At 47.0% G+C, this 26,828-nt stretch overlaps 2 protein-coding genes across 2 annotated transcripts in view; one reads left to right on the top strand and one right to left on the bottom strand.

Moving 5' to 3' along the window:
• Positions 1–140, bottom strand: part of LOC306926998 (tensin-3-like) — a 53,846-nt gene extending 53,706 nt beyond the window's left edge. Inside the window, exon 1 of the mRNA XM_079506568.1 lies at positions 1–140. The gene's annotated coding sequence lies outside the window, so the exon portion shown is untranslated.
• On the top strand, positions 55–26,128 carry LOC306926980 (PH domain leucine-rich repeat-containing protein phosphatase 1-like). The gene is made up of 17 exons (XM_079506543.1): positions 55–2,149; positions 6,605–6,801; positions 8,300–8,425; positions 9,141–9,289; positions 13,391–13,537; positions 14,613–14,840; positions 14,989–15,191; positions 15,952–16,012; positions 16,597–16,692; positions 16,996–17,151; positions 17,474–17,674; positions 18,671–18,833; positions 21,510–21,640; positions 21,757–21,873; positions 22,012–22,206; positions 23,777–24,014; positions 24,135–26,128. The coding sequence occupies exons 1-17, from the start codon at positions 421–423 to the stop codon at positions 25,326–25,328; spliced, it is 5,331 nt and encodes a 1,776-aa protein (XP_079362669.1). The 5' UTR covers positions 55–420; the 3' UTR covers positions 25,329–26,128.
• The last annotated feature ends 700 nt before the right edge of the window (positions 26,129–26,828 follow it).

The raw sequence follows: 26,828 nt of genomic DNA, 5'->3' as shown, positions 1-26,828 counted from the left end.
TAGCTCCTTCATATCCAATGAGACCACGCCCTGTCCAGAGTGTAGCGCCGGGTCCGTCACATCATCTGTACAGTAGGCAGGCAGCGCGAGCCTTCATGGCGACCTGACACAGAAGGAATGTTTGCAGTCTCGAGCTGCTGGGTTAGCCGGGTCAGGCCGGCGTCACAAACGGGAAAATGTAGTAAACCGACTCTTTGAATGTACTGCGCGACTTCTCCGAAACGCTACGCTAACCGCGACGCGCCGTTCATTTTCAGCTCGCTACTACTATTGGAAACCAGTGCGGGCTAACAGCGTTAGCGGGCTAGCATTCATTCACCTGCAGGGTGTTGTTGCTAAGCTAGCGGTCTCGTTGCTAACTAGTCGGGAAGCATCGTTTTTTACACGCAAGACCGCCTCTTTCAACCCCGGCCAGCCAGGATGGAAAGTGACCGCGGTGCAGCCGTTAAGGACGGGAGCAAGATGGAGTTGGATACCCATTCCGTCGCACCGTCAACATCACAAGAAATACTTGAATCAAAGGGCGGCGGTAACTCAGTGAAACCCGGCGGAATGGGCGGATTAGTGCCAACGCCTACTGCGAAGAGACCCGCGGCGGGGGAGGATGATGTTGGTGGAAGTGGTGTGGGCGGAGAGTCCAAACTCTTCGGGAAGGGACAGGCGACAACCTCCCTGCTTCAGATTGCCATCAGGAACGGAATCTATCAGAACCAGGTCGCTAACGCCGCTAGTGGTGCGGCCAGAAATATCAGCATGCCGGCGGCCAAACCAGCCAACGTTTACAGCCTTGCGTCAGCGAGCAACAGCACCGCGGTCAACTCTCTGCTCAACCGGAGACACCGGAGGCACAAGCGTAATCTCTCGCTGGGGGCTTCGCCGATTACTTCACCAAGTTGCCCGCCCGGGGTGTCGTCGACCGAGGCGGCGAGCCCCGCTCCATCTGCCTCGCCGCTGAACACACTCAGTCTGGACAGAAAGACATTTCTGCGACAGAAGCAGTCCAAGCAACTTCAGATCTCTGACAAGGCGTGGGTGAGATCGGACCCCCAGCGTGGCTGTGTTCACATCCACGACTGGCTCACACCCTCCCACCCGAGACCAGTGCTCTGCACGCTGGGCACTACTGCTGGTGAGATGGCGAGTCAGCTGGGTGGTGGGGGTAAGACTGGGGCAATCTTGAGGATGAATCGCAAAGCAGCCGCTTTGATTGACTTAAATGGCACCTGTAGCAATAGTTCTGAGGTTAATGGCAAACAAATTGAGAATCTGGATGTCGACAAGACAGTTTACTCGGTCGCTCTATCATCAAACAAAGCAGAGGAGGAGAATGAGCCTTTACACGACTGCAATGACACAACACAATATTATCCAGACACGAACTTCCCCAGCGGTTTATTATACGATGATAAAATGTCAAGTAACTCTTCATCAGAGGTTTATCTAAATGAGAGCGTGGGGGTGGATTTGGGCCTCAGTGGTGCCGACAGCTATGGACACTACTCGGGTTCAGACATCGAGAGCAGCACCTGTGAGGACTTCAGCCCCGGTGGGCTAAGGACCGGCGAACACCGGGACTCACTGAGCGATGGGCTGGCTGTGGGCACGGACACCTCCATGCTGAGCCCCAGCTGTGACAGCGGCGCAGAGGGGCCCGACCCATTCGAGAGCTCCTCTGATGAGGTAGATCTCACCAGTTCCCCAACACACCTGCCCAGCGACCTGCCTGTAGACGGGCAAGTAGACCTGCCAGCGACAGACCCCAGCCACGCCAGCAACAGGCTGTCAAACACACTGGATGATACGGGCGCCGGGACAGGGTCCAACGTAGACACCCCTGACCTGATCAAGCCTCCCCCAAAATGCTGTAGCACTAGCAGCTCTACTCGGCCCCTGATGGGCCCAGAATCTGTCCAGCCTGACCCAGGGATCCCGGGAGAGAGCAGAGGGTGGCCAGACACAATCAGTAGTGCCCCGAACCCTGCACTGTATGTCCAGCTGCATGGTGGAGTCATACGGAGGCTGGCCGATGACGAGAGGCCACTGCAGATATTAAATGAATACCTCACTAATCTAGGCTTCCAAGACCCACAGAGAGTGCAGGAGGAGGGCATGAATCCAGAAATAGGCTGCCTGATCCGCTTTTACTTAGGTGAGTACTTTGTCATAGTCATGAGAAACCCAAAATGCAGTATTGGGTAAACCGGTCTTTCATTTGTAAAAGAACAGGTACAGGACAGTTCAGCATCAAATCGGGGCATGTTTACTAGTTTGCGGTTAGATTCTCTGCCACTTGTTTTCATACAGACTTAACTGTCCTGTGGCCTCCGGCTGCCAGCTACGGCGGGTAACTCTGGTTCTGCTTGGGCTGTCCCTGCTCATTCATTGTACATCCATTCTCAGTGCACCGTGAGTGCTGTCATTGTATTTGGTCAGTCGGACAGTTAAACAAGTGGATTCAATTGTCCTGTCAGGACAATGCGTGGCGTTGTAACTGTACAACCCGCCCCCCACCCCCTTCTGTGTACGCTTGTAGGGAGACACATCTGGAGGTAACAGGTGTGATCTTTTTACCACGCCAAAGTCCAAAATTGTGTGCTGCTTCGTGAATTGTTTGTTGTTGTGCTGTGGGCTGTGTTTTTGATGTTATTGTTGTGGTGGTAGGCAAGGCAGGCTAAACAACAGTCTGAGAGGACGGATCAAACAGCCTTGATCTCTTATAGGATTAGTGGCACCATTGGAAGTTGTTTTTGACCTTGTTTTGATACCCTCAACAAAGACAGCAGGATTAAAGATGCAAAAGCAGTTGGTTTGATGATAACGGATGCAATCAGCCGTATCTTAAAAGCAGCTTATTTTGAGTGTATCACAAACACCCATCCTCTGTGCTAAGTGAGAAAGTGTTTTAAGTTTGCCAGCCCACCCATGCACCTTTAAACCACTACAACTTCTCCTTCGCTTCCATTCCCCCTTCCACGGCCCCCACTGTAGGATGACAGGGAAACAATGCAGGATGCAGTGTTGTGCTGGTACTGGGAGCAGGGGCCCTTCCAGTGAGCACTCCGCACATCGCTGCTGAGAGGACAGTGGAAAGAGTCGGTGGATGAATGAATGACTGGCAGGACATAAGAGAGTGCAGGTTACTGATGTGTGAGGAGGAGTAGAGACGGTGGAATGTGATTGAGGAGGGGAGAGAGAGGGCTGTCCACTTTGTTGTACCCAGTGGTTGCCAAATTCAGTAATGTCATAGAGTGAAGTCAGAATGCAGTAAAGCAGGCTAATCCTCACAGAGTCACCGCAAACAATCAGTGTCACCCATCATGTACTAGTTGTTTGCCTTTTCTAGGGCTGCAACTATTGATTTAATATCTACTTGGATATTACTATTGACAACTTTTTAGATGAATCTAATAATCTTAATATAAATATATGAACACAAATTAATCGATTCTTCTGCCGAACTACAAGCTACTATTTGATCTACTACTACAGACAATCGGTGAAACACATTTTGTACAGAGCTTCCCATGAAATACTGTCCAAGAAGAAGTTGTCTGTCTTCTCCCTTAACCTCTCACTCCTCAATCAAGCTACTTTTTTAAAAGTATAAGCACTTCTGTAGCAGTTGTACTACTCTGTCACCAGGAAAATTCCACAGCAGAAAGAAACATTTTCAGGCCAAGGGCACTGAATTATTAGTTTGTGGTGGTCCTTTGGGACATTACTGCCTGTTAAGTAAGTAGCCAACCTAATGCAGACTGATGGCCTTGCCCTGCTGTCCTCTCCTCTTAGCATATTATGGATTGTTTGTTGGTGTCAGTGCTCAGAGTCTAGGAGGAATTTGACTCAGCAGAATCCCTGCTGCAAAATGCTCTTTGGCAACATGCACGTACGCACCTGTATTCTGTGTGCTGACAGCGAGAGAACAGTGACCTTAGCGGAACTCAGATTTCACCTCCTCAGTGTTTCTGATCTACCTGAGACAGCAGACAGCAGAAGGCTCCTCTAGTCCCCTTCGGCCTGTAATGGTGCTTCTCGGAGGTCACTTCTTTGTTGTACGAGGCTAATCGCCCGTCTGGTTGCTGTCTGTGCCCAAAAAGTCCCAAAAACACTCCCCTGTGAATGATGCATGTTGTTAATTTTGACCCTGTGGTTGTGCCACCTCAGTCTATATCCCACACGCCCAAAACAGCCTAGCAGTTGCAGCTCAATGTTGTTTTCCCCCTAACAGAGTTAGTGGTGGTGAATACAGCTGGGATAAAATGTAACGGGAAAGCCCCAAGCTAGTCCTTTTAACGCTGCCTTTTGGGAGAACTGAGCTTGATAGCAGCATAATCATAGAATAGATGAATGCCCTGGGCGGGTCGTGGGTCCAGGGATGTTATGGCCTCGTCAAGGACAAAACGTGCTAAGAATATTCTCTCTTGAACAGACAGGAAACAGTCATAGGCCACTTGTGCTCAAACAGGATGTTCGCATACAGAGCAATAGATGGAAGGAAAGGGCATGTATGTGTAATATTGTGTATATATACATGATGTGACAGACCCTAAGCCATCATGTCTAGCCCACTCCACCCAGGGGAAGGGTGTAATTTACAGGATACACATTCCATAGGATTGTGTGGTTCAAACGTACTTTACAGGTTGTAGGATATGTTTAAGGCCTGCCTGTCGCACACCCCGGATTTATACTTGAATGAAAAGCGGAGATTTACAAGCTTGCAACGCTGACATTGTGAGCTTGTACATAGAATATTATTTTCGGTGTGCAACGCGTTACACTACCAAGGATAAATCAGGCAATGACAGGCATTATTAGAGTCTGTTTATTCAAAGCAATCATCAAAGTCATTGTATGTTGCACACAAAGGGCTATGTCATTATTTGTATTAGTCAACAACCGTGAATGGAGGCACTGGTGTACTCTGTGTGTGTAACATCATTCAGTTTTGATAACATAATATGCAAGCAATCAAAATGAGTAGAAACTATAAAGTAATCATGGTGGTGTGGGGGCTATAATAATAATAATAATATCTGGGACTTATATAGCGCTTTTCATGACACTCAAAGACGCTTTACATGTGTTGGGGCCAGGGGGGGGAACAAGGAAACGGACAACTTTATTAGAAAAGAAACAATTAAAAGAGTAAAACCAATAAAACAGTGCATATAACAAGTTTAAATTTTAAAAACACATCAGCTTGGAAATGCGATTGTGAACAGGTGAGTTTTCAGTGCATATTTGAAGGTATAATAAATTAAACGCGCGTGTGCGGGGTCCCCAATCCTTTGGGGTATTATTTATTACTGTCTTTGCTATACATTTGTCCTCTGTCCTAATGATTAGCCTAGTGTCTTGCCCACTCCACCCTATATCTGCTTGTCCGGACTGGTCATACAGTATGCCCTATATTCCATAAGGAATAGGATAGCCAAGCTTGGTATACCTGTAGGTTAACCTCGGTACCCAGGCTTTTATTTTCATTTGCATTCGCTGTAGGTTGGCAGATTTTAATGGCTGATATTGGCCTATCACAGATAGCATATATTGATATTTAACAATTTTATATAGTCAGTATAGGCACCAAAAATCCAGTAACAGTCGGTCGCTACTGACGTTTAATCACCACTCACTTTCCAAGCTAGCTATCGTATTTGCCTACAGCAGTGGTGTAGCAACGATAACAAGGAAGGGAGCAGAAGTGGAGAAGACACGATATGCAAATGACAGACAAAAGCTTTCTCTCACTGTGGGCCAATTGTCTGTGGTGAGTGGTGACATCAGCCTCAATGCGGCCGAGAGAGCCCGGTTGCAGTGGTGGGAGGGGCCAGTGTCCGATGTCTTGGCGGGGAGGAGGAGAGACGGTGTGGTATGTTTGTGCTTTCCCCTAATCGGTTCAGTTGTCACTTAGTTCCGGTGCGTTGTCCTCGAGCCCAGACGGTGAAAGTTAAATGCCATTCACACACCCAAAGGCCTTGGCCTCCACTGGAGGAGAGGAGAGGCGGTCAGTGTTAGGACACGTTGGTTGCATAACATGCTAATCTGATTTGAGACCTCAACAGACCCAGACTGTTTAAATGGAATCTCCCTATCTTTCTGCTTGTCTTGTGTGTGATGTGTGAACCGTGGATGATGGCAGAGAACGAGAGAAGAAGTTTTGTAGATAAAGTTTCAGATTTGAAGCCAGCTCAGGTTCTTGACCGCTGAGGGCCTCGGTCTCCCTCACTAGGCCTCGCTTTCTCTTTTGTTTGTTAATCCCCTTAGTTTCCCCCGTGACTTGAACCAAAGCATTGCTGCTCTGTGTGTCAGCGAGGGGTTAATGTAACCAATAACGCCAGAGTGACTGGCTGCTCACACACTCGTTCACTCTCCAGACCACCCCGGGCTATTAGAATTTGCTTACATAACCACAGCTCTCAGCCTCTTTCACTGTGAATGAATGTGTGTGTGTCTGTGTTTGTGTGTGTGCATGTTCGTAAAAGCCCAAACAGCTAAAAATAAGTTATTGTGTGATGTGAAAGGCTGTCATGCAAAAACGGTTACAGTATTATTGACACCGACGCACACTCTCTCCCTCCCTCCCTCCCTTTACCCCATGCAGGTAAGCCTCGGAGCGCGGGCGGCTCGGAACGCGTGCAGCTCTCCGGGCTGTTCAATGTGCGCAAGGGGAAGCTGGCCCTGCCGGTCAATCGCTGGTCAAAGCGGCAGGTGACCCTCAGTGGGACCTGCCTCATCGTCTCCTCTGTCAAGTATGCACACACCGGAAAGATGCACATCCTGCCCCTCATCGGAGGAAAGGTACTCCGTCCCATACTCGGATAATCCAATACCCCCACGAAGCCCCAGCTAGTGTCCTGCTGTACAAAATCAGTCTGTGTGCACGTGTCTATTGTTGCTGCGGAAGTGTGAGATGAAACCTCAGCTGACTGGAGTTATTTTTATTCAAGAAGCTCAGCTGACATTAATGATATTGTCTGATTCTGAATTGTTTTGGAGACGCAGAAGCGCTGCAGAGAAATAAATGAGGGTCTGGCTGAGATTGAGATCAAGAGGGCACAATCTAAACCGGAGGTGTCTAACACATTTAAAATGTGACTTCACGTCGGCCAGTTGTGCATTCAACAAATGCATGCTCGCATTGCTTTGTCTCTGCATGCCTGTAACTACAGAACACTTTATGAGTTGTATTTTTTGGGAGATTGCCATACAACTTTAGTTTCTTATGAAACATTGCCCTACATGTTTCTTTTCTTATGAAACATTGCCCTACATGTATCTTTTCTTATGAAACATTGCCCTACATGTTTCTTTTCTTATGAAACATTGCCCTACATGTTCCTTTTCTTATGAAACATTGCCCTACATGTTTCTTTTCTTATGAAACATTGCCCTACATGTTTCTTTTCTTATGAAACATTGCTCTACATGTTTCTTTTCTTATGAAGGTTGCCTAGCAAGCATTACTTTATGATGGGCTTTAGCTTATAATCGGAAACTTCAAGAAAGTTGTAATGAGAGATGAAAAGATAATGCCATTTGTCTGTTTTGGTCCAAGCCCCACCCTTTTGATTAATAACCCATTAGAAATAGCAGACACAAATGTAGAATTCTGCATTGTGATGTCTGTGGCTGTCATTACGTACAGATGTGAATATTTATAGCTCCTGTACCATTAATTCCACACAGAGCTGAAGACTCTGTGTTATTATTAACTTTTCTATGTCACATATTTAAATTATTCCCCTGAGAGACACACACACAGGCTGCAGAGGGGAAATGAGCTGGGTTGTTCTGGAATAGTTGTATCTCCTACAAACATTGTTTAATTTGACTGGCACAAATCGTAATAGTTTGTCATTGGTTGCTGCCTTGCATGTTTACATTAAAATGAAGTACCTCTTTGAGGCCCTTGACAGTCTGGGGAGGTTGATGAATTGTGCACAGTGGGTGGTTAATTACGCCTATTGTTTTATTAAGTAGTACAGTAAGTACACAACAAGCTGCCAGTGCAGCGTGTAGTCAGTAGAGATATCAGTAAGAGAACGGCCCAAGAGCGACTGTCTTACAGAGCCATAATAAAAATACATGGTTGTTGTTGTTGTGATTTGTAAATATATATTTTCTTCTTCCCAAAATAATCCTGCGGGCATCTCTTCAGGCCCGTAGGCAGCCTTCCCGTTTAACACCCTTGATCTAATTCATTTGAATGCCAGATATTTTTCCTCCAAAGGTTATGCCTTGAAGTCTTTTGTGCAGAAAAAAAACAATAACTAGCGTTTTTGCTCATGTGACACAGGTTGAGGAGGTGAGGAGACACAGCCACTGTCTGGCCTTCAGCTCAGCCGGACCCCAGAGCCACACCTATTACGTCAGCTACGAGTCCTACACTGAGCACCTCCGGTGGCATAGGCATGCCTCAAAGGTGTGTATTTTGCGATGGGGCTACGGTGGCCCGCGGCCAAATTTAGCATTTTGGGGGTCCTTGACAGTAAAGAGTTTGTGCACAGTACCACTGATAAAGCAACATAAGTTTTTCAGAAAACTGTTTTTTGTAGAATCGGCATCAGGTCTTGACACAATCAGCGCCGGGATTCCTTCAAAATAGGAGCTCTGGGGTGCCGGAAAGACATGGCCGCTTTTACTCCGAAACCCACCCCCCGGAAACAATCCGGAAAAAAACTGGATAAATAGTTTGCTTTACTTTGCTAGCTTACTTTGCTATCGTTTTAATTTATACGATATATGATCCAAAAAGCGTTGAATGAGAGGCGGATGAGAAGCAGAAATGAAGTGCTAGTATATCCATCAGATCAAAACCACGGAGAGCGCCCTGGATTAGGAGAGACGAGGCATTATTTCTGCCGCGCTAACAGCTAAGTCAACAGAAAGCTAATATGGCCGAGGACGGTGGCCGAGAGTCTGACTGAAAAAATTTAAAAAGGAAAAAATTCAGAATATTCTTCTCTCTCTCGCCTGGTATCATTGAGGATGCGCTAGGACGTACTGTACACACGTCCAATGCATCCCTCGATTGGATTCCCTAGGACGTTTCCAGACGTCCTACGGATGGAATGTGTTAATGTTAACTAATCAATGTCAAGTGGTCTTATTCGCATCCATCCCTCTCCCTGTGTTAGATCGCGTCCCAGAGGGTGAGCTCTGTAGATCTGTCGTGCTGCAGCCTGGAGGAGCTGCCCTCGCAGCTCTTCTACAGCCAAGACCTGACCCACCTCAACCTCAAGCACAACTATGTGTCCCCACAACGAGGCCTGGCAGCCCTCACCAGGTTAGTCTCTGTTCCACACGGCACGGCACAGCCAGGGAGTCCAGCCTGTTGTCATGGGCATATAGGAGAGAACCAGAGCAGACCAAGAGATCTCTCTTCTTCTTTACTGTATGTCTCTCTCTTTCTCGCTCTTCATCTCTTTTTGTCTTTCTCTTTTCTCCCAGTCCTCTCTCTCTCTTTTGGACGCGGGAGCTTTCTCTCTGCTGGGGGAACAGCCATATGGGCTGAAGATGGGAGCGGCTTAGCTCCAATTACAGCTGATGCATGGTGCGTGCGTGGGCAGGCCCGTTTGTGGCCCAGTTGGGCCAATTAAAAAGCCAGCTACATTTCGTGATGAGAGGCGCGACATGTTACCAGCTGACCTCTCCGGGGGGGCGCAGTGGCCCCTCCTCTGCGCTTTCAGCTGTCTGGTCAAACTAGTGAGTTGGCTGCTTACATGCCATCGGGACAGACTGCTTCACAGCTGTAGATCACTGGCAACAAGTAGTGTCTGGGTTATACCCAGCCCTATACCAGGATTTAGCCAACATAGGGGATTTCCCAAACAACGTTTTTATGGGGTCACAAGTAGAGCTCTTCACGGGTCCAAAAAAATGGTTTCCGAAATCCGAAATTAATCTGTGACATTTTACAGATTCCGACCCGTTCCGAAAATATTTTCAAATAGTTAAACCAAACCCGAATTGATCCGTGACAATTTCGTCCGATTCCGACCCGTTCCGAGATGTCTTTTGAATTGTGGTGCCGAGCCCGACCGAGATCCCATTATTTCCGACATTCCGAGAGACCCGACCCAGCCAGGCAGACATAAATGTGGACTATATGAAATAATATAGCGGACGTATTGACCAATTACAATTGTATGATTAAAGCGCGAGAGAGAGAAAGAGAGAGAGACACAGACGGACAGAGAGAGAGGTTCCCTGCAGGCTGCGCGCTGCAGCAGGGTGAGAGAGAAAAAAAAAGTTGTCTCTTCTGGTCTCCTCAGCGTGCGTGCATTTAAAATGAACCAAACGGATCATTTGTTTTTTACACACAATCATCAGAGTTTTAGCAGAAGCAGATGCATGTACCGGTCTTGGCTGAATGGAATATTAACAAGGCACGACACTCAATGCACTTATAAACAGCTCCTACTTTGCTCTCTTCCTTATCCAGGTGCTGTGGGGAATGGGATACACAGGAGAGTTGTCATGGTTGCTTTAACCTTCTTATATTAATTTGATTTGAGCTTTGCTAGTTTGCTTTCACCTCGTTGAGGTCAACACTGTTGTCGGGATCCGTGATCGTGATATAAAGTATAATTACACGCCAGTGTTTTCATTCAAATCAGGGCAAGGCAAACCATGCAGGACGAGGCTTGTGGTGGTACGTATTGCACTGCTGATCCTAAATCAGCATACCCATCACACACGTAACACCGTTCATGTCGCTGGAACACTAACCTGATCCTAGGTCAGCCTAAATGATCACACTTTAAACATAACCTTTTTCCCCCAGCTGTTTTTCTCCTCCGCAAGCGATGCGTGCAGCATGAGCGCACATGCAGCGGAAAGAGAAAGTATACAGTCAGACTGGCACACAATCACACACTGATTGAATATTTTATTAACATTTGCAACAACAACAAAAAAGCACAGACCGTACACACACACGTCACACACACAGTAGCCTACAGGTCTTCTCGGATCCACTCAGACATGACATATAATGATTGACAGACCCGAGATCCGAGGTGGATACGTCCGATTCCGACCCTGCCCGAGTGATTACGATAAAACACGACTCCGACCCGAGTGATTACGATAAAACACGACTCCGACGCGAGCGGGTCTCGGGTCAACTCGGTGTGTATATATATATATATATATATATATATATATATATATATATATATATATATATATATATATATATATATATAGGGGACTCCTCCCCTATATATCCACATCCAAAAAGACCTGTGGGAAAACTGTAAACTGTTCAATATAAATGTTCCATAGTATCTGTGTATTGATACTCTACCTCTCCCGTTGTTTGCCAGCGTGCACACACAACACAGGAGCTCTGAGTTCCTGCGTGCAGCCCCTCGTCACACACACCGCTGTCTTTTCTCCTGAGTTTTCTCCTATACTCAGCTCCGCTGCGTTCTTATTGTCGCTCGTATTTCTATTTATGTAAGCTAAATGCTGGTCAAGATGGCATGTACGGAACCCCCGCAGCCCGCTCTGATGTATAAACAAAACAGCAGAAGTGCTGTTTGGACATAGCCTGGTTCCGAGCCTGATTCGCTGAACTCCGTGGAAACTGTTCCGTCACTTCAAAGTGACAACAAAACAAAGTCATGGAACACAGCGAATCAGGCTGGAAACCTGTCTAGTTTGGAAATACTTGTACTTGAATCTGATGAACACAGAAAGCCAAACGACAGTTGCAAGCCCAAGTACTTTGTTGTTGTCGTCCTGTTAGCAACAGCTAAAGCTATCGCTAATCAACATAGCAACCTATCGTTGCATATCAGGTCTACAGACCTGTGTGTGTGTGTGTGTGTGTGTGTGTGTGTGTGTGTGTGTGTGTGTGTGTGTGTGTGTGTGTGTGTGTGTGTGTGTGTGTGTGTGTGTGTGTGTGTGTGTGTGTGTGTGTGTGTGTGTGTGTGTGTGTGTGTGTGTGTGTGTGTGTGTGTGTGTGTGTGTGTGTGTGTGTGTGTGTGTGTGTGTGTGTGTGTGTGTGTGTGTGTGTGTGTGTGTGTGTGTGTGTGTGTGTGTGTGTGTGTGTGTGTGTGTGTGTGTGTGTGTGTGTGTGTGTGTGTGTGTGTGTGTGTGTGTGTGAGTGAGTGCTCAAGAGAGGAGATCTTGCCTTTAATCCAGCCTCCACAGTACAAACCTGAATGATCCATTTTTACACTTTAACCACAAGAACCGTACAATCCCTATTCTGGTGTGAATATTGAAAAGATTGCAGATTTACATTAAGCTCACGATGCATCACAAAACAAGGTGTTGTGAGCTTGTAGGTCTGCTGTTGTCAATGAAGAGATGTGGTGTGTAGAGGGACAAAAGGAGGGGGCCTTGGCTTGTATAGACCCCCCCGGGGAATTTGGTCAACAAAGTATAGGGTTTACGTGGTTAAGAGTTAGATGAATCACCCATGATTTTGCTGTGTCGCTGCCATGGCCAGCAACTGATCCCTCCCGCTGTCTATTCCATTTCATCTCTCTCTGTTGATTCCCTGGCCACGGTTCAGCGGCCACGGTAGCCCGTCGCGCTTCCGATGGGAACGGCCGTGCGCTTCCATTGTTCCTCCATAAACACTCGCTTCCCTGGGCGCTGTTTTCAGGAATGTGTCCTCTCTGCGCTGCGGCCCCGCCTCTTCCCCACACCCCCCTCGGAAAGACGCGGATCCGGGGGCCGTCTCGCTCTCACCCTGGCCCCTTTGTGAACCGGATTAGCCTGGCCCACGGAGCCCTGGGAAACGTTAGCGTAAACACACACATGCGCGCGCACTCACACGCCCTCATATGCACACACACACACACACACACACACATGCACACACACGGGTCTGCGCACTTACACCACAATGGGCTACCTGAACCGCATGTTGCCTTGTGTTGATGAATACGTGAGCACTTTGGCTTTGTGTAAACACTTTGCTGCAAAGCAAACCATGTGGGTGTTTTGCTATTCTTTCACATGATGATGTTATGCAAACGTCCTACCTACTAGGTTTCCATGTTTCTCTGAATAGGATTATATAACTAGACATATTTCTTTCCACAATGTTTATGTTAGAGCTTCTCCTCAAGGCCAGGCTCTAAAATATAGTTAAGATATTACCCTCTTTTTCTGTCTGTTACTCTCAAACTCTATGTTCCCTCTCTATGCTCCTCCTCTGTTCTCTATTTTGTGTTCTTTTCCTCATCACTGCTCTCTTTCCCTCTTTTTCTACCCAGCCTAGTCACCCTTTCTCTACGGCCTCTATGTTTGTCTCTCGCTCCCCTAAACTGTCATGGTGTTCTTTCTTCCCCTCTCACCTGCCTGCCCCCTCTCCTCCCTTCCTGGCTCTTATTCTCTCGCTCTCGCCGTCTCTCTGACTCCCCAGGTTCTGTAAGCTGAGAAGCCTCAGTCTGTCTAACAACGCTCTGTGCGAGTTTCCCCTGGCCCTGTGTGACATCGACTCGCTGACGGAACTCAACCTGCAAGGCAACCGTCTGTCCTCCCTGCCTGCCGCAGTGGGAACCATGCACAAGTGAGTGGGGACCTATAGTGGCCGCCGGATCCTAAGCCTAATTGTCTCGCATCCGGAGCATAAATAAAGATAAGGGTATCTAGGTCATTTGTAAGGTAATTTCACCTAAAGAGAGAATGTGTCCCCAGTGACCTGCAGTTGGCTGGGAGAGAAAGTGGGCAGATGCAAGCATGCAGCCAGCATACTATCGGTGCACAGTAAAATCAGTTCATAAAATGTGGCTGTGCACCAGGCTTTTGTCCTGACATTGCAGTAGTTTTTAATTTATTTATTTTTGCACCGTAGACCACGGTCATATTGATGCTGTTTCCGGAATCCGGAGAGGGAATTTAGGGTCAAGCATTTAGCTATTGTGTGAGTGTGCCTGTGTGACACCAGTGAGTCGATTGCGAAATATTGCAAAATGCGATTTCCAGCTAGTAGTAAATCCGGTTTCAGACATGCTGATGATGTAATGGGATTCGGGAGAATTTAGGCTAGCTTTATAAATTCCATGAAAGGCTCACACATTTGCTTGGTCAAGCAAATTTTAGACAAATGTTTGGACGTAATTCAGTGATTTTTGAGTGGTGCAACCACTCCCTTACGGTGCTGTGTGTGTGTGGGTGGCTGGGTGGGTGGCTGGGTCTGAGCACAAAAACAGCATGGTTGTTTTTCACCACCTGTGCGCAACCTAACACACACACAAACACACACGCACATATTAACTGTATGTGATGATTTCGGGTGTGCCAGTACAGTACAGTAGAGAGTACAGTAGACGGACCCCCACACGGTAACTCTGTTTTCTCAACCGTTTCGGACGTGGGGCGGCTCGCCGGAATCGGCCCGGCCCCCTGGGCGCGTTCCTGGGGGTCTGGATGTTCCGCAGACCCCCACATGGTAACTCTCATTTCTCTACCGTTTCGGACATGGGGCGGCTCGCCAGAACCGGCAAGCCGGTTGGGTCTGGAACTTCCGGGGACCCCCACACAGAGTTGCACCACTTACTTCACACGGGTGTGATTTTTAACTCTGAAGACTGATGTGTAATTATCCCTCACTCGCCCTAATACTCCCTGTGTTGTGTGTCTAGCCTGCAGACTCTGCTGCTAGATGGGAACTGTCTGACCTCCCTGCCCATGGAGCTGGGCTCTCTAGAGGCTCTGACCTACCTGGGCTTGTCCTTCAACTGCTTCACCTGCGTCCCCCCGGTCCTGGAGAAACTGAGGGGCATGGAGAGACTCTGTCTGGCTGGGAACCAGCTCTCGGCCCTGGACATGGCTGGCCTGCAATGGCTCCCCACTCGCCACATAGATCTCAGGTGGGCTGAGCTATGCAATTACAAACGTAGTCAGTTCAAGGCAGTTCAGTTAGCTTCAGTGAATAAAATATATTGTCCCGTTTTTCGTTGCTGATTTTGAACTCCATTAAGTTGCTATTTGAACATCTCTCATCTGCGTTCTGTGAAGGTTAAACCGGATCCACACAGTAGTGGTTGGAGACGCAGGACAGCTGGCTCACATTTCCCAGCTGGATGTGAGGGACGCAGGGCTGGAGGAGCTGGACGTCACCCCGCTCTCCAGGCTGGAGCTCCTGCGCTGTGACAGAAATGCACTTGTCCTGATCCGAGTCAACGGCCACGCGCTCAAAGGCCTGCATGCCTCACACAACGGTACAAACTCATCTATGTTAACTGTCCACCACACCTTAACCACTTAAACCCTATATCCTTGGTTGACCTGGGTACCCCAGGGGTCTACACTTGGTCCCAAACCTTTTTCCCTCTATAGAGGGTATGCGTGTGACATCATCATCAAACCCGGAAGTTATGCAGGAACACCTACTGAGTGGCCAAAAACTACTTTCTGGCCTTGACAGCCATCCAAACATCCAAACAGAAAAGTCTGATCTGATGCATTAAACAACATTAAACAATGTTAAACTCACTTTGCATGTTGCTTTGGCACTCGATGTGCCATTCACTTTAAGCATGCGCATACTCTCTATACCTTAATCTCTTTTTCGAAGATAGCCGCTATAGTTGGTTAATTTATTGACACAATTGTATAAAACATTGGGTCCAAACAATAATCGAGAGCCCATGAATAAAAACTTTAAAAGGGTACAATAGTACACAACACAACATCCATTTACTCATACAACAGGAGCTTTTTGTTGCTCCAAAGGTGACAGGCAGGCATGTAGCATACTCAAAGTTCCTCTGTTAGCGCCCACAAAGAGTAAGCTCAAATCAGTATGCTCACAATGTGTTGCTTCTTGTTGTGAGCTTGTAGATCTGCTATTCTGTTCGGTGTTTGCATATTATGACATGCCTAGTAAAGAGATGCTAGAGTTAATGTGGTTAAACCAATTATAGGTTTTCATCCACAAATCACCCCATTGAGCTTCTGTCATGTTTCTTTTGTTTTCAGAGCTGAGACAACTGGAGGTGAACCCTGTGCCAGAGAACCTTACTGTTCTGGATGTGTCCAGGTTGGAGAACCACTACTACATGATTCATACTGATGAATATTATTTATCACCGATGCCAGAATTTTAGGTCCCGAGTCCTCAATCATAGATTGCCGAAACATTTGTGCAACATTTTTTAAATGTTCGAAAACCTTTGTGTAAAGTTTCAATTTGAGAACATTTATAATAATAAACCCACACACAAATAACCTTTTAATTTATCCATCTAAGCCCTATTAAAAAAGAAAAAGGAAAAAAGTGTAATAGTTTAATAAGTTTAATAGCCAACATACATGCTACAAACACATTGCAACATATAGATATGCTTTTGTTTCTTTTGAAAAATAAAAAAGATTCACCTATTATAGTGATATGCCCAAAATAATGGCATCAGGTTGAAAGTGGTTAAAATAAATTGGGACACATTGGCTACATAATTGCAGATAACATAAAAAGGCTTATAGTTGCCCATATATTCATGTTTTCTATGTGTTTTGTTGGTTTTCTTTTGCAAAAATGAACAAATTTGTATTTTATCTGTTAAAAGGATCGTAAAACACAAAAATGCTTGAGGGCTTCCACTGATGGTTTGTGTTGTACTGTAGGAACAAGTTGAACTGCATCCCAGACTGGGTTTGTGACTGCATTAGACTGGAGGTGTTGAACATAAGTCACAACTCTGTTGCTGAGTTACCCATACGGTGTGTAAAACACACACACACACACACACACACACACACACACACACACACACACACACACACACACACACACACACACACACACACACTACACGTTGGTATTAAAATACTTGTGAGGACTTTCAAATGGCCAATATTATAAATGCTATTATTTTAAATTGCCATTTGTAACCCTAATCCTAAAGCCTGAGTCATACTTAGTTGCACACTGGTGTGGTGCGCCAGAGAACAACTAAGTATCAACGCCCATACATACAAATCCTGACTGCTGGTGCTGATTCTATTGTTGTATATATGCTGTAGGTTGCTGTGCAGTGTCAGCCTGAGGAAGCTGCTGCTCGGTTGGAACCGCCTGCTTTGGCTGGCTGACAGGCTGGAGAGATCCCAGCTGGAGGTACTTGACGTCCAACACAACCTCCTCGCTGAACTCCCACACAACCTGTTCATCAAAGCCCAGAGGTACAGTACAGTACAGTACCACGCAACACACACACAAGCCTCATTTATACTTTGTCGCACAACAGGGTCGCTTGCTGAAAATAGCTGATCTGCTATTTTTGGCGAGCGTATGAGTATATCAATTAAGCATAGCTTTTCTTTCTTTCTGGCAGGCATAGAGATAGTAGCGAAACTCTGATCAACTCTGAACATTCTTGTATGTTCATTATTTTCTTTTACATTAAATAATGGTGAAGATGAACTAGGAGAGCCCCTGAACCCTGCACATTGAAAACTGCTGTTTTAAATCATTCATACGTTCATTCTTGCCCTCTCCTTGCAGCTTGCGCTCCTTGAACGCGTCGGCCAATAAACTGGAGAGCCTTCCCCCGGCCAGCCAATCGGAGGAGACCTTCAGCAGCCTGCAAGAGCTCTATCTGACCAATAACGGCCTAACGGACAAGTGTGTGCCACTGCTGACTGGCCACGCCCACCTCCGAGTGCTCCACCTGGCATACAACCAGCTACAGACCTTCACCGCAAGGTAAAATTCCCTATATCGTTTCTGACTAGTGGAAACAAGCTTTTTCCCCATAAATGAATGCCCTATTTTATACTTTAAAACGGTGTCACTGGTTGAAAGTGGATAAGTCTGTCTATGAGGTTTATAAATATTTACCAAATAACTGGATTGCATCCATTAGAACACATGCACAATGCTATCAATGCATTGACAGGGACAAAATCAAGTTTAATCAGACCATTGAATGCTCTCAGTAGTCGTCTACTGACCTATCAAGATCTCAGTAAGTGCATTCTGTGTGTTGATCACGGCTACTGTTTTGACAGCAACGACACGCGTTGTCCGGCATTACTAAAGGGCCTTTCAAACGTGAAGCGATATAACGTGCCTAATTCATTTCAATGAGACCTGCGTTTTTGCGCGGAGCAGTCACGGTGCGACAACGCAAGCTTATTTACGTGAGCGCGGTCCTGTGAATTTGTTGCGTGCGTGCTCGTTCCGTGCACACGCCCACGACTCACCAGACCTGGATACTGTTTCGTTTTTTTTTTACGCTTGCGGCTGTGGACTACAGGTGGACGGTGCCTGCCAACTTTGCCATACAGGTGGACAGGGCAAAAGATCACTGGTCTGTAAACGATGTAAGGAAAACTACTGCATGACGTGCTTGAAGAAGGACGAGGTGGAGTATGTGATTCTGCAGAAACGAGACACAGGCATAATGTGGTTTTGCCCATGTTGTGACAGTGATGTTATATTGTCTACCCTTTTCCGAGTCACAGCAATGACTACAGCCTGATTTGTTTTTATCTACTTATTTTGCTGCTGTCCTGATTCCAACTTCCCCAAGATCCAAAAATGTGGCATGTTACGCTCTAGACTCTACTCTAGAGTATTATCCAGCCGTACAGTTTTGGGTCAGGAGAAAAAATTGTGTTACAGAATATGTCTCCCAGAATAAAAACCCACGGCTCTCTTATAAAACACTGCCTCATCTTCTTTCACATCTTTCTGCAGTAAACTGGCACGTCTGGAGCAGCTGGAAGAACTGGACCTGAGTGGCAACAGGCTACGGGCCGTGCCCACCACCATCCTGAGCTGCCGACGGCTTCACACCCTCTCCGCTCACTCCAACTGCATCACTGTGTTCCCTGAGGTGCTCCAGCTTGCCGACATCAAGGTTGGTAGAATGGTTGGTCAAAATGGTCACATGCATCAGACTTCTAAGTTCTATGCCTACTGAGTGGCAAAAAACTACTTTCTGGCCTTGACAGTCCATACATCCAAACAGAAAAGTCTGCAAATCTGATTGCATTAAACAACATTAAATGACGTTAAACTCACTATTAGTTTGCATTGCACAGTGCGCTCAGTGTGATATTTCCAAACGCGGCCAACGTGTGTGTGTGTGTGGGTGTGTGTGTGTGTGTGTGGCTGGCTGGCCAATAGCTGTGTTTTGCTGCGTGGGGATCGCCATGTGAGCGGGCTAGCCAATGAGGGCCATGTGGAGAATTGTGTAGGTTAGTATGTGTGGTGTAGCCGAACGGGGTGGTGAGAACATGCGGGGGATGTAGCACAGCACTCGGTGACCCCTACATTAAGCTGTGTCGCTCCCAACATGCAGTGCAAATGCGTGTTTTTCCAGTCTGGAAAGCGTTCGTCTTGTTCTTCTTCTAATGTGTGTGTGTGTGTGTGTAGTGTGTAACGTCCGGGGGTGCTGTCGGATGTCAGAAATGTAACATGAAAACTCGTGGGTCACGTGGTTGGGTTTGAGTCAATGGGAAGATGTGATGTAGTGTTGCCAGGTCCACGTATTGTAAGCGAGTGGTAGTGTGTGTAAGTAGGCTGTAGGAAGTCACGGTTTACGGGCTTGTTTTCTTAGACGTGGCAACAAATTAGCAACAGTAGCCAATGGGAAAACAGGATGCAGTGTTGCCAGGTCCGCGAATTGTAAGCGAGTTGTAAGTAGCGTGTTGAATGGCATTTCTTTTGGGCTTGTTTTCATAGACCTGGCAACAGTGTTCCGTGGCCCGTGTGTGCGTGCGGGGGTGTGGGTGCTTGGGGAGATAGTGTTTGTTGTGAAGAAATACAATGCCGGTGTGGGTGTGGAAGGGAGGCGGTTTTGGTGGCAGTGCAATGACCGTTGTTCCGCGGGTGGTGTCGGCGTGCGGCGCGACATGAGGAGATAGCCGTGGAACGACGCGGAGGGTAAGTCTGTGATGTCACTGTCGTGTGAGTGTAGTGTGTAGGATGGCGGTGTTGTCATGACGTAGCTGTTGACTTGGGTCCCGTGTTGCGGACACTTCTCCGGGACAACTTCTCAATTGTATAATAGATATATCAGTGATTCTATCCTATATCAGTGATTCTCAACCTGTGGTACGTGTGCCACTGGTGGTGGTACTTGAGTGGTACGCAGATAAGTCACCCAAAAAAGGAGAAAAAAGACAAAAGGGGAATGAAATATTTATATTACTACAGGTAGTTCTTCTGATTGGTTGAAATACAGTAGGCTCTCTGTATTGTGATTGTTGAACTGCATTACTATTTAATTGTGTAAGGACACCCTGTGCACAATGCTGCACTTGGGTTCACTGATTTGTCTTTGTTTGATCCAGCTAACCAGCATCCTTATAGGTCGGCACGCTCACTACTGGGGCTAACGTTGCAATTGAAAAATGCTAATGGAAAATGTTACATTTACATTAGTGCCAGAAATGTGTGTGTATATGGAGCCGAGGGGTTAACACATACTGCATAGAAAGACTTAAGTTTTTGTGTGCTGTGAAATAGACAATTAAAAAGCTACAGTGCATTTCTTTTGTTTTTTATATATTTTTTAGGCTTTTTTTTGCCTTTTTATTGATAGATCACAGTAGGTTAACAGGGGGGGGTGACATGCAGAAAAGGTCGTCTAGATCGGGACTTGAACCTGGATTACCAGCCTAGGTGCTCGGACCACTAGGCCGCTGCTCGGGCCAAAAGCTACAAAGCGTAATTTAAAACAAAACTGCATACAACCCCTCCTGTTAGCTGATGTCAACGACTGTGCTGCATTACTTGGTGGAGTTGAGTAAAGGGAAAGAGGGTCAGTCTGTGACTCTGGTCATATGGCAACAGTCTCTATGACTATGAGTAGCTCTCTCTCTGGTCATATGGCAACAGTCTCTATGACTATGAGTAGCTCTCTCTTTGTTGCTGTTAGAGATCTCTCTCTCCCCCTCCCTGTCTCTCAGTTTCACTGCTGTCCCTGTGTGTTCATCTTTGCCTCAGGTCAGGAAATCCTCTGTGATCTCACAGTTAACTTTCCCCCTAATATAATCTGGCCTCACCCTGCTCTACTCCCACACACATGCGTATGTGTGTATGTGGGTCAGTTGCATAAACAAAGTTTAAATGAGATCAAATATAATATAATATTGTTGCATAAAAATAAAGTTGATTGATTTTGACACAGAAAGTTATCCTTTAAAAACAGCTATTGTATTTAACATTCTTCTGGCCACCATACACAATTTCTGGGACAGTGGAAATCTTTATTTTCTTATCCGTAGCAAGAACAACAAATGGTAATACATCAGATACATAGAAATAGTCATCAAGACTCATAAGCAAGCTAAGAAACTAATACCTGTTTAACAGTGGACTATCTATATAATGAAACTATGCGTATGAACCAGTTTTATAATCAGATCAAGTCTCTCCGTCTTTGGCCCTGCGTCTCCCTCAGTACTTTCCTATGTGTATTAAGCTGTGTGTGTGTGTGTGTGTGTGTGTGTGTGTGTGTGTGTGTGTGTGTGTGTGTGTGTGTTTGTGTGTGTGTGTGTGTGTGTGTGCGCGCGCATTCCTCTGACAGTGTGTGGACCTGAGCTGTAATGAGTTGACTGACGTAACTCTGCCAGAGGCCCTTCCTCCTAAACTCCTGGAGCTGGATCTCACCGGAAACCCCCGTCTCAACCTAGACCACAAGAGCCTAGAACTGCTCAAGTACGAACTCAAACGATACAACACAAATGGCATAGAGAAGAATATTGTAGCGTGACCTCTCTTTTTTTTTTTTTACTTATTAAACCAACTGACTGTGCTTCCTCCTCTCTCCACAGTAACATCCGATGTTTCAGAGTGGATCCGTCTCCCTCGTCTCTGTGTGTGAGCGAGGGCCCCGGCGCCCCCGCAGTGTGGAGTCACGGCTACACAGAGGCTTCTGGAGTGAAAAACAAGTCAGTGTCATTTTCTGACTCTTTTACATTTCACAATGCTCTTTTACATTTCACAACACAGTGTGTAGATCGTCGTCTATTTTTGCTATTTAGAACACATTGTTCTAAACATATTTATTCCTGTGCGTGTATTCTCAGACTGTGTGTGGCAGCCCTGGCCCTGGACAGTTTCTGTGGGATCCGTGAGGCGCTGTATGGAGTGTTTGATGGAGACAGGAATGTGGAGGTGCCCTACCTGCTGCAATGCACCATGGGAGATGTGCTGGCAGAGGAGCTCCACAGGAGCCAGAAGCAGGGAGACTACATGAGCACCACATTCCTCACAATGCAGAGGTACAGTGTACACACACACACTAAAGTTCTCAAACTCTGCCTGAACCCGACCTGGCCCGATGGGTACCAACCCGACCCGACGTTATCGGGCCGAGCCGGGCCCAAAAATTATGCTAATTAGTCGGGCCGGGTGAGCCTCTGGCTTGTGATAATTTCCCGTGATTTTGTTCTTTTTTCTTTTTATTATCTTTATATTATAAAAAAATTGCAGTTCTGTTATTTGTGTAATGTGATTGTGTATACATGTATGTATTTATTATGAAGAGGGCTGCGCTAGGTGATTCACTTGTGACAGGAGGAGGACTGGAGGCGGGGGTCGCATCGCACTGGCAATTCAGACTCAGAGACCTCGTACACACATGTCAAACGTGACTTCCATTGGAAAAGCATTGAGCCTGAGGCGGCCATGAAACACAGACAGAACAGATCATGTCTGTCCGGCATGTGTGTACGAGGCCAGAGCAGCATGCAGCCCGCCCCGCAGTCCTGTAGAGAGAACAGTGAACGGTGTGAGACTTGCTTGCTACCGTTGGTTTCCCTCTGGTTTGCGCACCAAACAAGCTACTAACCACCAGTTAACTTGCCAAGTTGCCATATGCTTAAAATGTTTGATAAAATCAATCGGATTATCACACGATATAGCTGAAGCGTCAGGTTTCCGTCATGTTGCACTGAGTCTCGTTAACCCAGCTGGCTGCGATGAATAAAACCTAATTATTAATCAACGTCACCAAACGATCCATGGTGATATATAACTTAAACGCTACACGTAAAGCAACTTCACTTCAGAGGAAACTAGGGGAGGGAGCTGCAGCTGCTATTCGTGTTTACTCACCAGTCACCACTGTATGGAATCCATTAGAATAATTGGAAATGGAACATTAATAGCCTATTCTAACGTGAGTTACATACATCCTTTATTTCAATAAGTCCGTTGATCTCCTTTCACACTGAAACACGGCGCCGTCATTTAGTGGCGTTTTCTTTTTCTTCCTTTTTTTTGTCAGGCTTTTGTCGGGCTTCGGGCTTAACATTATGGTATTTTTTAGGGTCGGGCCGAGCCTCGGGCCATAATTTTTGGGCCCGTTGAGAACTTTAACACACACACACTCACACACACACACAGTTCCACATTAATACCAGGGAAGTGTGAAGATAAAGAAAATGCACTCACATAATGCATCTTTAGAGTTCCGTCAATTTAGGTTTTACCTAATGTGATCTAAACATAAGTTGCACAATTTTCAAGTCAAGTAAAATTGTATAATAGCCCAATATCCCAAATCATGTCCCAAAGAGCTGCACATAACTAAAACAGTAATAATCAACAATAAGTAAATACACAGGAGTGCAACACATACATACAAATTATTAGCAAAAACAAATATAGCTGTAATATTTCTATAAATGAAAGTGTATACCTGGCTTAAATTTAGCTTAATTTAGGTGCCAAGCTTTGTTTGAGTACAAGTGTCTAGGGAATAGGGGTGCATTCTTGGCCAAAATGGGTCATTGACATCTTTACCTAGAAAACGAGCTTAATCCTGTTGTTTGTTTTGATGGTGTGTAGTAAGCTGGGTACAGCAGGCCAGAGGCTGGGCGGCTCCGCAGCCCTGTGTCACATCAGACACGACCCGGTGGCCCCCAGCGAGCGAGGAGGCTGTTTCACCCTGACGGCCGCCAACGTGGGCAAATGCCAGGCCGTGCTGTGTCGGAACGGCAAAGCTCTGCCCCTCTCGACCGCATACACTGTCAAACAGCAGCACGAGTACCAGAGAGTCAGGCAGCACAATGCCATTATAACCGAGGTATTTACGAACAAGAAGAGTTCTGTTATATGTGTGATGACCTGTGCGATGACCTGTAGTTCGTAGGGCGTCCTGAAAGGATGTTATGTAACTCGTCTCCTGGTCCTCCTCCCCACACAGGATAACAAGGTCAACGGTGTGACTGACTCCACTAGAATTATGGGCTATTCTTTCCTGTGCCCCTCTGTGACCCCGCAACCCTACATCTCTACGGTGACCCTGACGCCCCAGGATGAGTTCTTCCTGCTGGGCAGCAGGGGCCTGTGGGACACGCTGAGCCCCAGCGAGGCCGTCGAAGCGGTGAGGAACGTGCCCGACGCCCTCGCGGCAGCCAAGAAGCTGGTGACCCTGGCGCAGAGCTACGGCTGCTCCGACAGCATCAGCTCCGTGGTGGTCCAGCTGAGCATTACTGAGGACTGCTGCTGTTTCTGTGAGCCGCCTCCACCGCCGCCCAGCCCTGGTCCCGCACACACAAACGCACACCCATACCCGAGCGCTGATGGTGCCCTCCTGCCCCTCCCGCCGACCTCCTCGGGGACAGTCAGCGAGCTGAGCAGTGAGTTCAGCACGTCGGAGATGAGCAGTGAGGTGGGCTCCACAGCATCTTCGGAGGAGCCGCCGCTCCATGCCGAGCCACCGGCATCCCACCTGACCCTGCCGGGGCGGGGAGGGGCGCGGCTCCAGCCATGCGGCGGCAGCACTTTCCAGAGGCAATTCTCTGGAGCCCTGTCAGACAATGGGCTGGACAGTGAGGATGAGGAGCCCATCGCTGGCGTCTTCTCTAACGGCAGCCGCGTGGAAGTGGAAGCTGACGTCCACTGTCTGCATGGACGGGACTGCTGCCCAGCACCCCACGCACATGCCACCTCGAGCACCCCTCTCCCCGGCACCTCGCATCCCGAGCTTGTGGCTCCACCCTCCTCCTCCCCATCGCCCTCTCCGGCATTCCGGTCGCCATCGCCCGCCCCCAGGCCTCCCTCCCCCTGCCTAGGAGGTGAGGGGTGGTCGGGCACACTGGGCCGCAGAGCTCGGCCCAACGGCTCTGTGGCCTGCCAGGGGAGGAGCCAGGACGTGATCGAGGAGGCGGCCGACGCCCCCATCCGCAAGCAGGGGGGCTACTTTAATGCCCCTGCCCAGCCCGACCCCGATGACCAGCTCATCATCCCCCCGGAGCTAGAGGACGAGGTCCGACAGATCATCCAACAGCAGCAGCAGCAGCAGCAGCAACAGCAAGAGCAGATGCACATGCAGCCCCTTAGCCAGCAAGCACACACCTTACAGAAGCCTGCGGACTTCTTTGTCACACCCCTCTAACTCTGCGCTCAACGCTATGCCCTGCGCAACAGTAAAGCCCAATTTATACTCTATTGCACAACGGTGTCGCTCGTCAAAAATCTCTTACTTTTGAAGAGCGACTCGGACACACAAGTATAAATTAGTCTTCAATGTGAAGTTCTTGTCCGGGCCTTAAGAAGGCAAGTATCAGGGATGGAGATTTGATGCACTGCAGCGCATCGATTTGTTACTGCTCCCTCCAACAATAGCACACCCTTGCTGTATTCCATTTGCCTCACACTAACTGTTAACGGACCACAAAGACTGTTCTGTTATTGTTTTGTTATTTTACTTTAATTTTATATTGCTAAATCTATGGCCCAGGAAAATGCAATGCAAATTTTATAACACTTTTCAAGCATTAGTTCCTCACACTTCCTTTAATTTATTTGAATTTTTTTATCATGTTTTTATTTCAGGAATGGAGCACTTTGAATGCTTTTTTTAAATCTAACATTTAATTTGAGATCAGTTCATCATGTGCAACGGTACTTTCTGATGCAGAACACGCTGTTCCTTGAGATGTAGCGGCTATTTCCTGAGGTAAAGTGTGGCTGTGGGCCTTTACAGTCATAGGAGTTAGTGAACCTGTTTTAGACTAACTCCTAGGAGTTGCATAATCACAAGTGACCTAGTCACTGAAGCGTACTAATATTCTCTGAGAGAAAAGATGATTATTTCTAAAGGCTGATGTTTCGAAGATGTGTGTCCTCGGGGGTGGTGTGTGGAGTTTATAGCCTTATCTATACTTGGTTGCGCATGGGTGTCGCACACCCCCCCCAAAGAAACGCTCCGAGCTCACCACACTGCGATGTGTTGTGAGCTTGTAGATTGTGTTTTCGGTGTGTGTCACCTGTACGCAACTAAGTATAACTCAGGCTTAAAGTAGAGGCACAGTGGTAGGTAGGATGCTGACAAAGCGTGGCGATCCCATGGGCATTACCCAGTTCAATGAATGTTTTTTGGAGCAGTGTTACGCAGACTTCTTGACAATGGCAAACCGCACAAAAGAGCTACTTTTTGCTATATAATAAAAATCTAAGTTTTCAAATAAAAGAGTTGGTCCTTGACTTCTTTGGGAAGACGAAGACTAGTTGAAGGGTATTTTTAGTAAACCGAGAGAAGAAATTATTTTTCTGCATTTTGACCCAGAAGTGTGCTGCTCTGAGTGAGTGCAGCAGCACACAGAGGAGCAGTGTCTTACTATGGGACACTTCAACACAAAGCCTGGAGGAGCTAATGATTGAGCCGGGGACCTTCTGATTCCCTGATGGCTGCTCTATCCACTGAGCCACTTCTGCCCCACTTTACAACTCGTAGATCCTGAGATGAAGAGCAAAAGGATGGAATGGTAGTATGGGTAGCTGATTTAGCAAACTAATTATGTGGTCATCTCTTCCTCCAGTGATTGTATATTACAAAGCCTGTGCTGTTATGATTACCCTTCATTATGTGTAAGTTGTGTATTATGACATCAGA

Source organism: Electrona antarctica (assembly GCF_951216825.1).
Source record: "Electrona antarctica genome assembly, chromosome: 7".
Classification (NCBI taxonomy): Eukaryota; Metazoa; Chordata; class Actinopteri; order Myctophiformes; family Myctophidae; genus Electrona; species Electrona antarctica.
The sequence above is the reverse complement of the archived record's forward strand: the minus strand, read 5'-3'. Positions and strand labels throughout refer to the sequence as shown.

What these genes read in the sequence shown, in the direction of transcription:
- LOC306926980 (XM_079506543.1), top strand. Translation starts at nt 421, where the DNA reads ATGGAAAGTGACCGCGGTGCAGCCGTTAAGGACGGGAGCAAGATGGAG. An exon ending in GGCCTGGCAGCCCTCACCAG is followed by an intron (nt 9,290 to 13,390) that starts GTTAGTCTCTGT and finishes CTGACTCCCCAG; the next exon opens with GTTCTGTAAGCTGAGAAGCC. An exon ending in GCAGTGGGAACCATGCACAA is followed by an intron (nt 13,538 to 14,612) that starts GTGAGTGGGGAC and finishes TTGTGTGTCTAG; the next exon opens with CCTGCAGACTCTGCTGCTAG.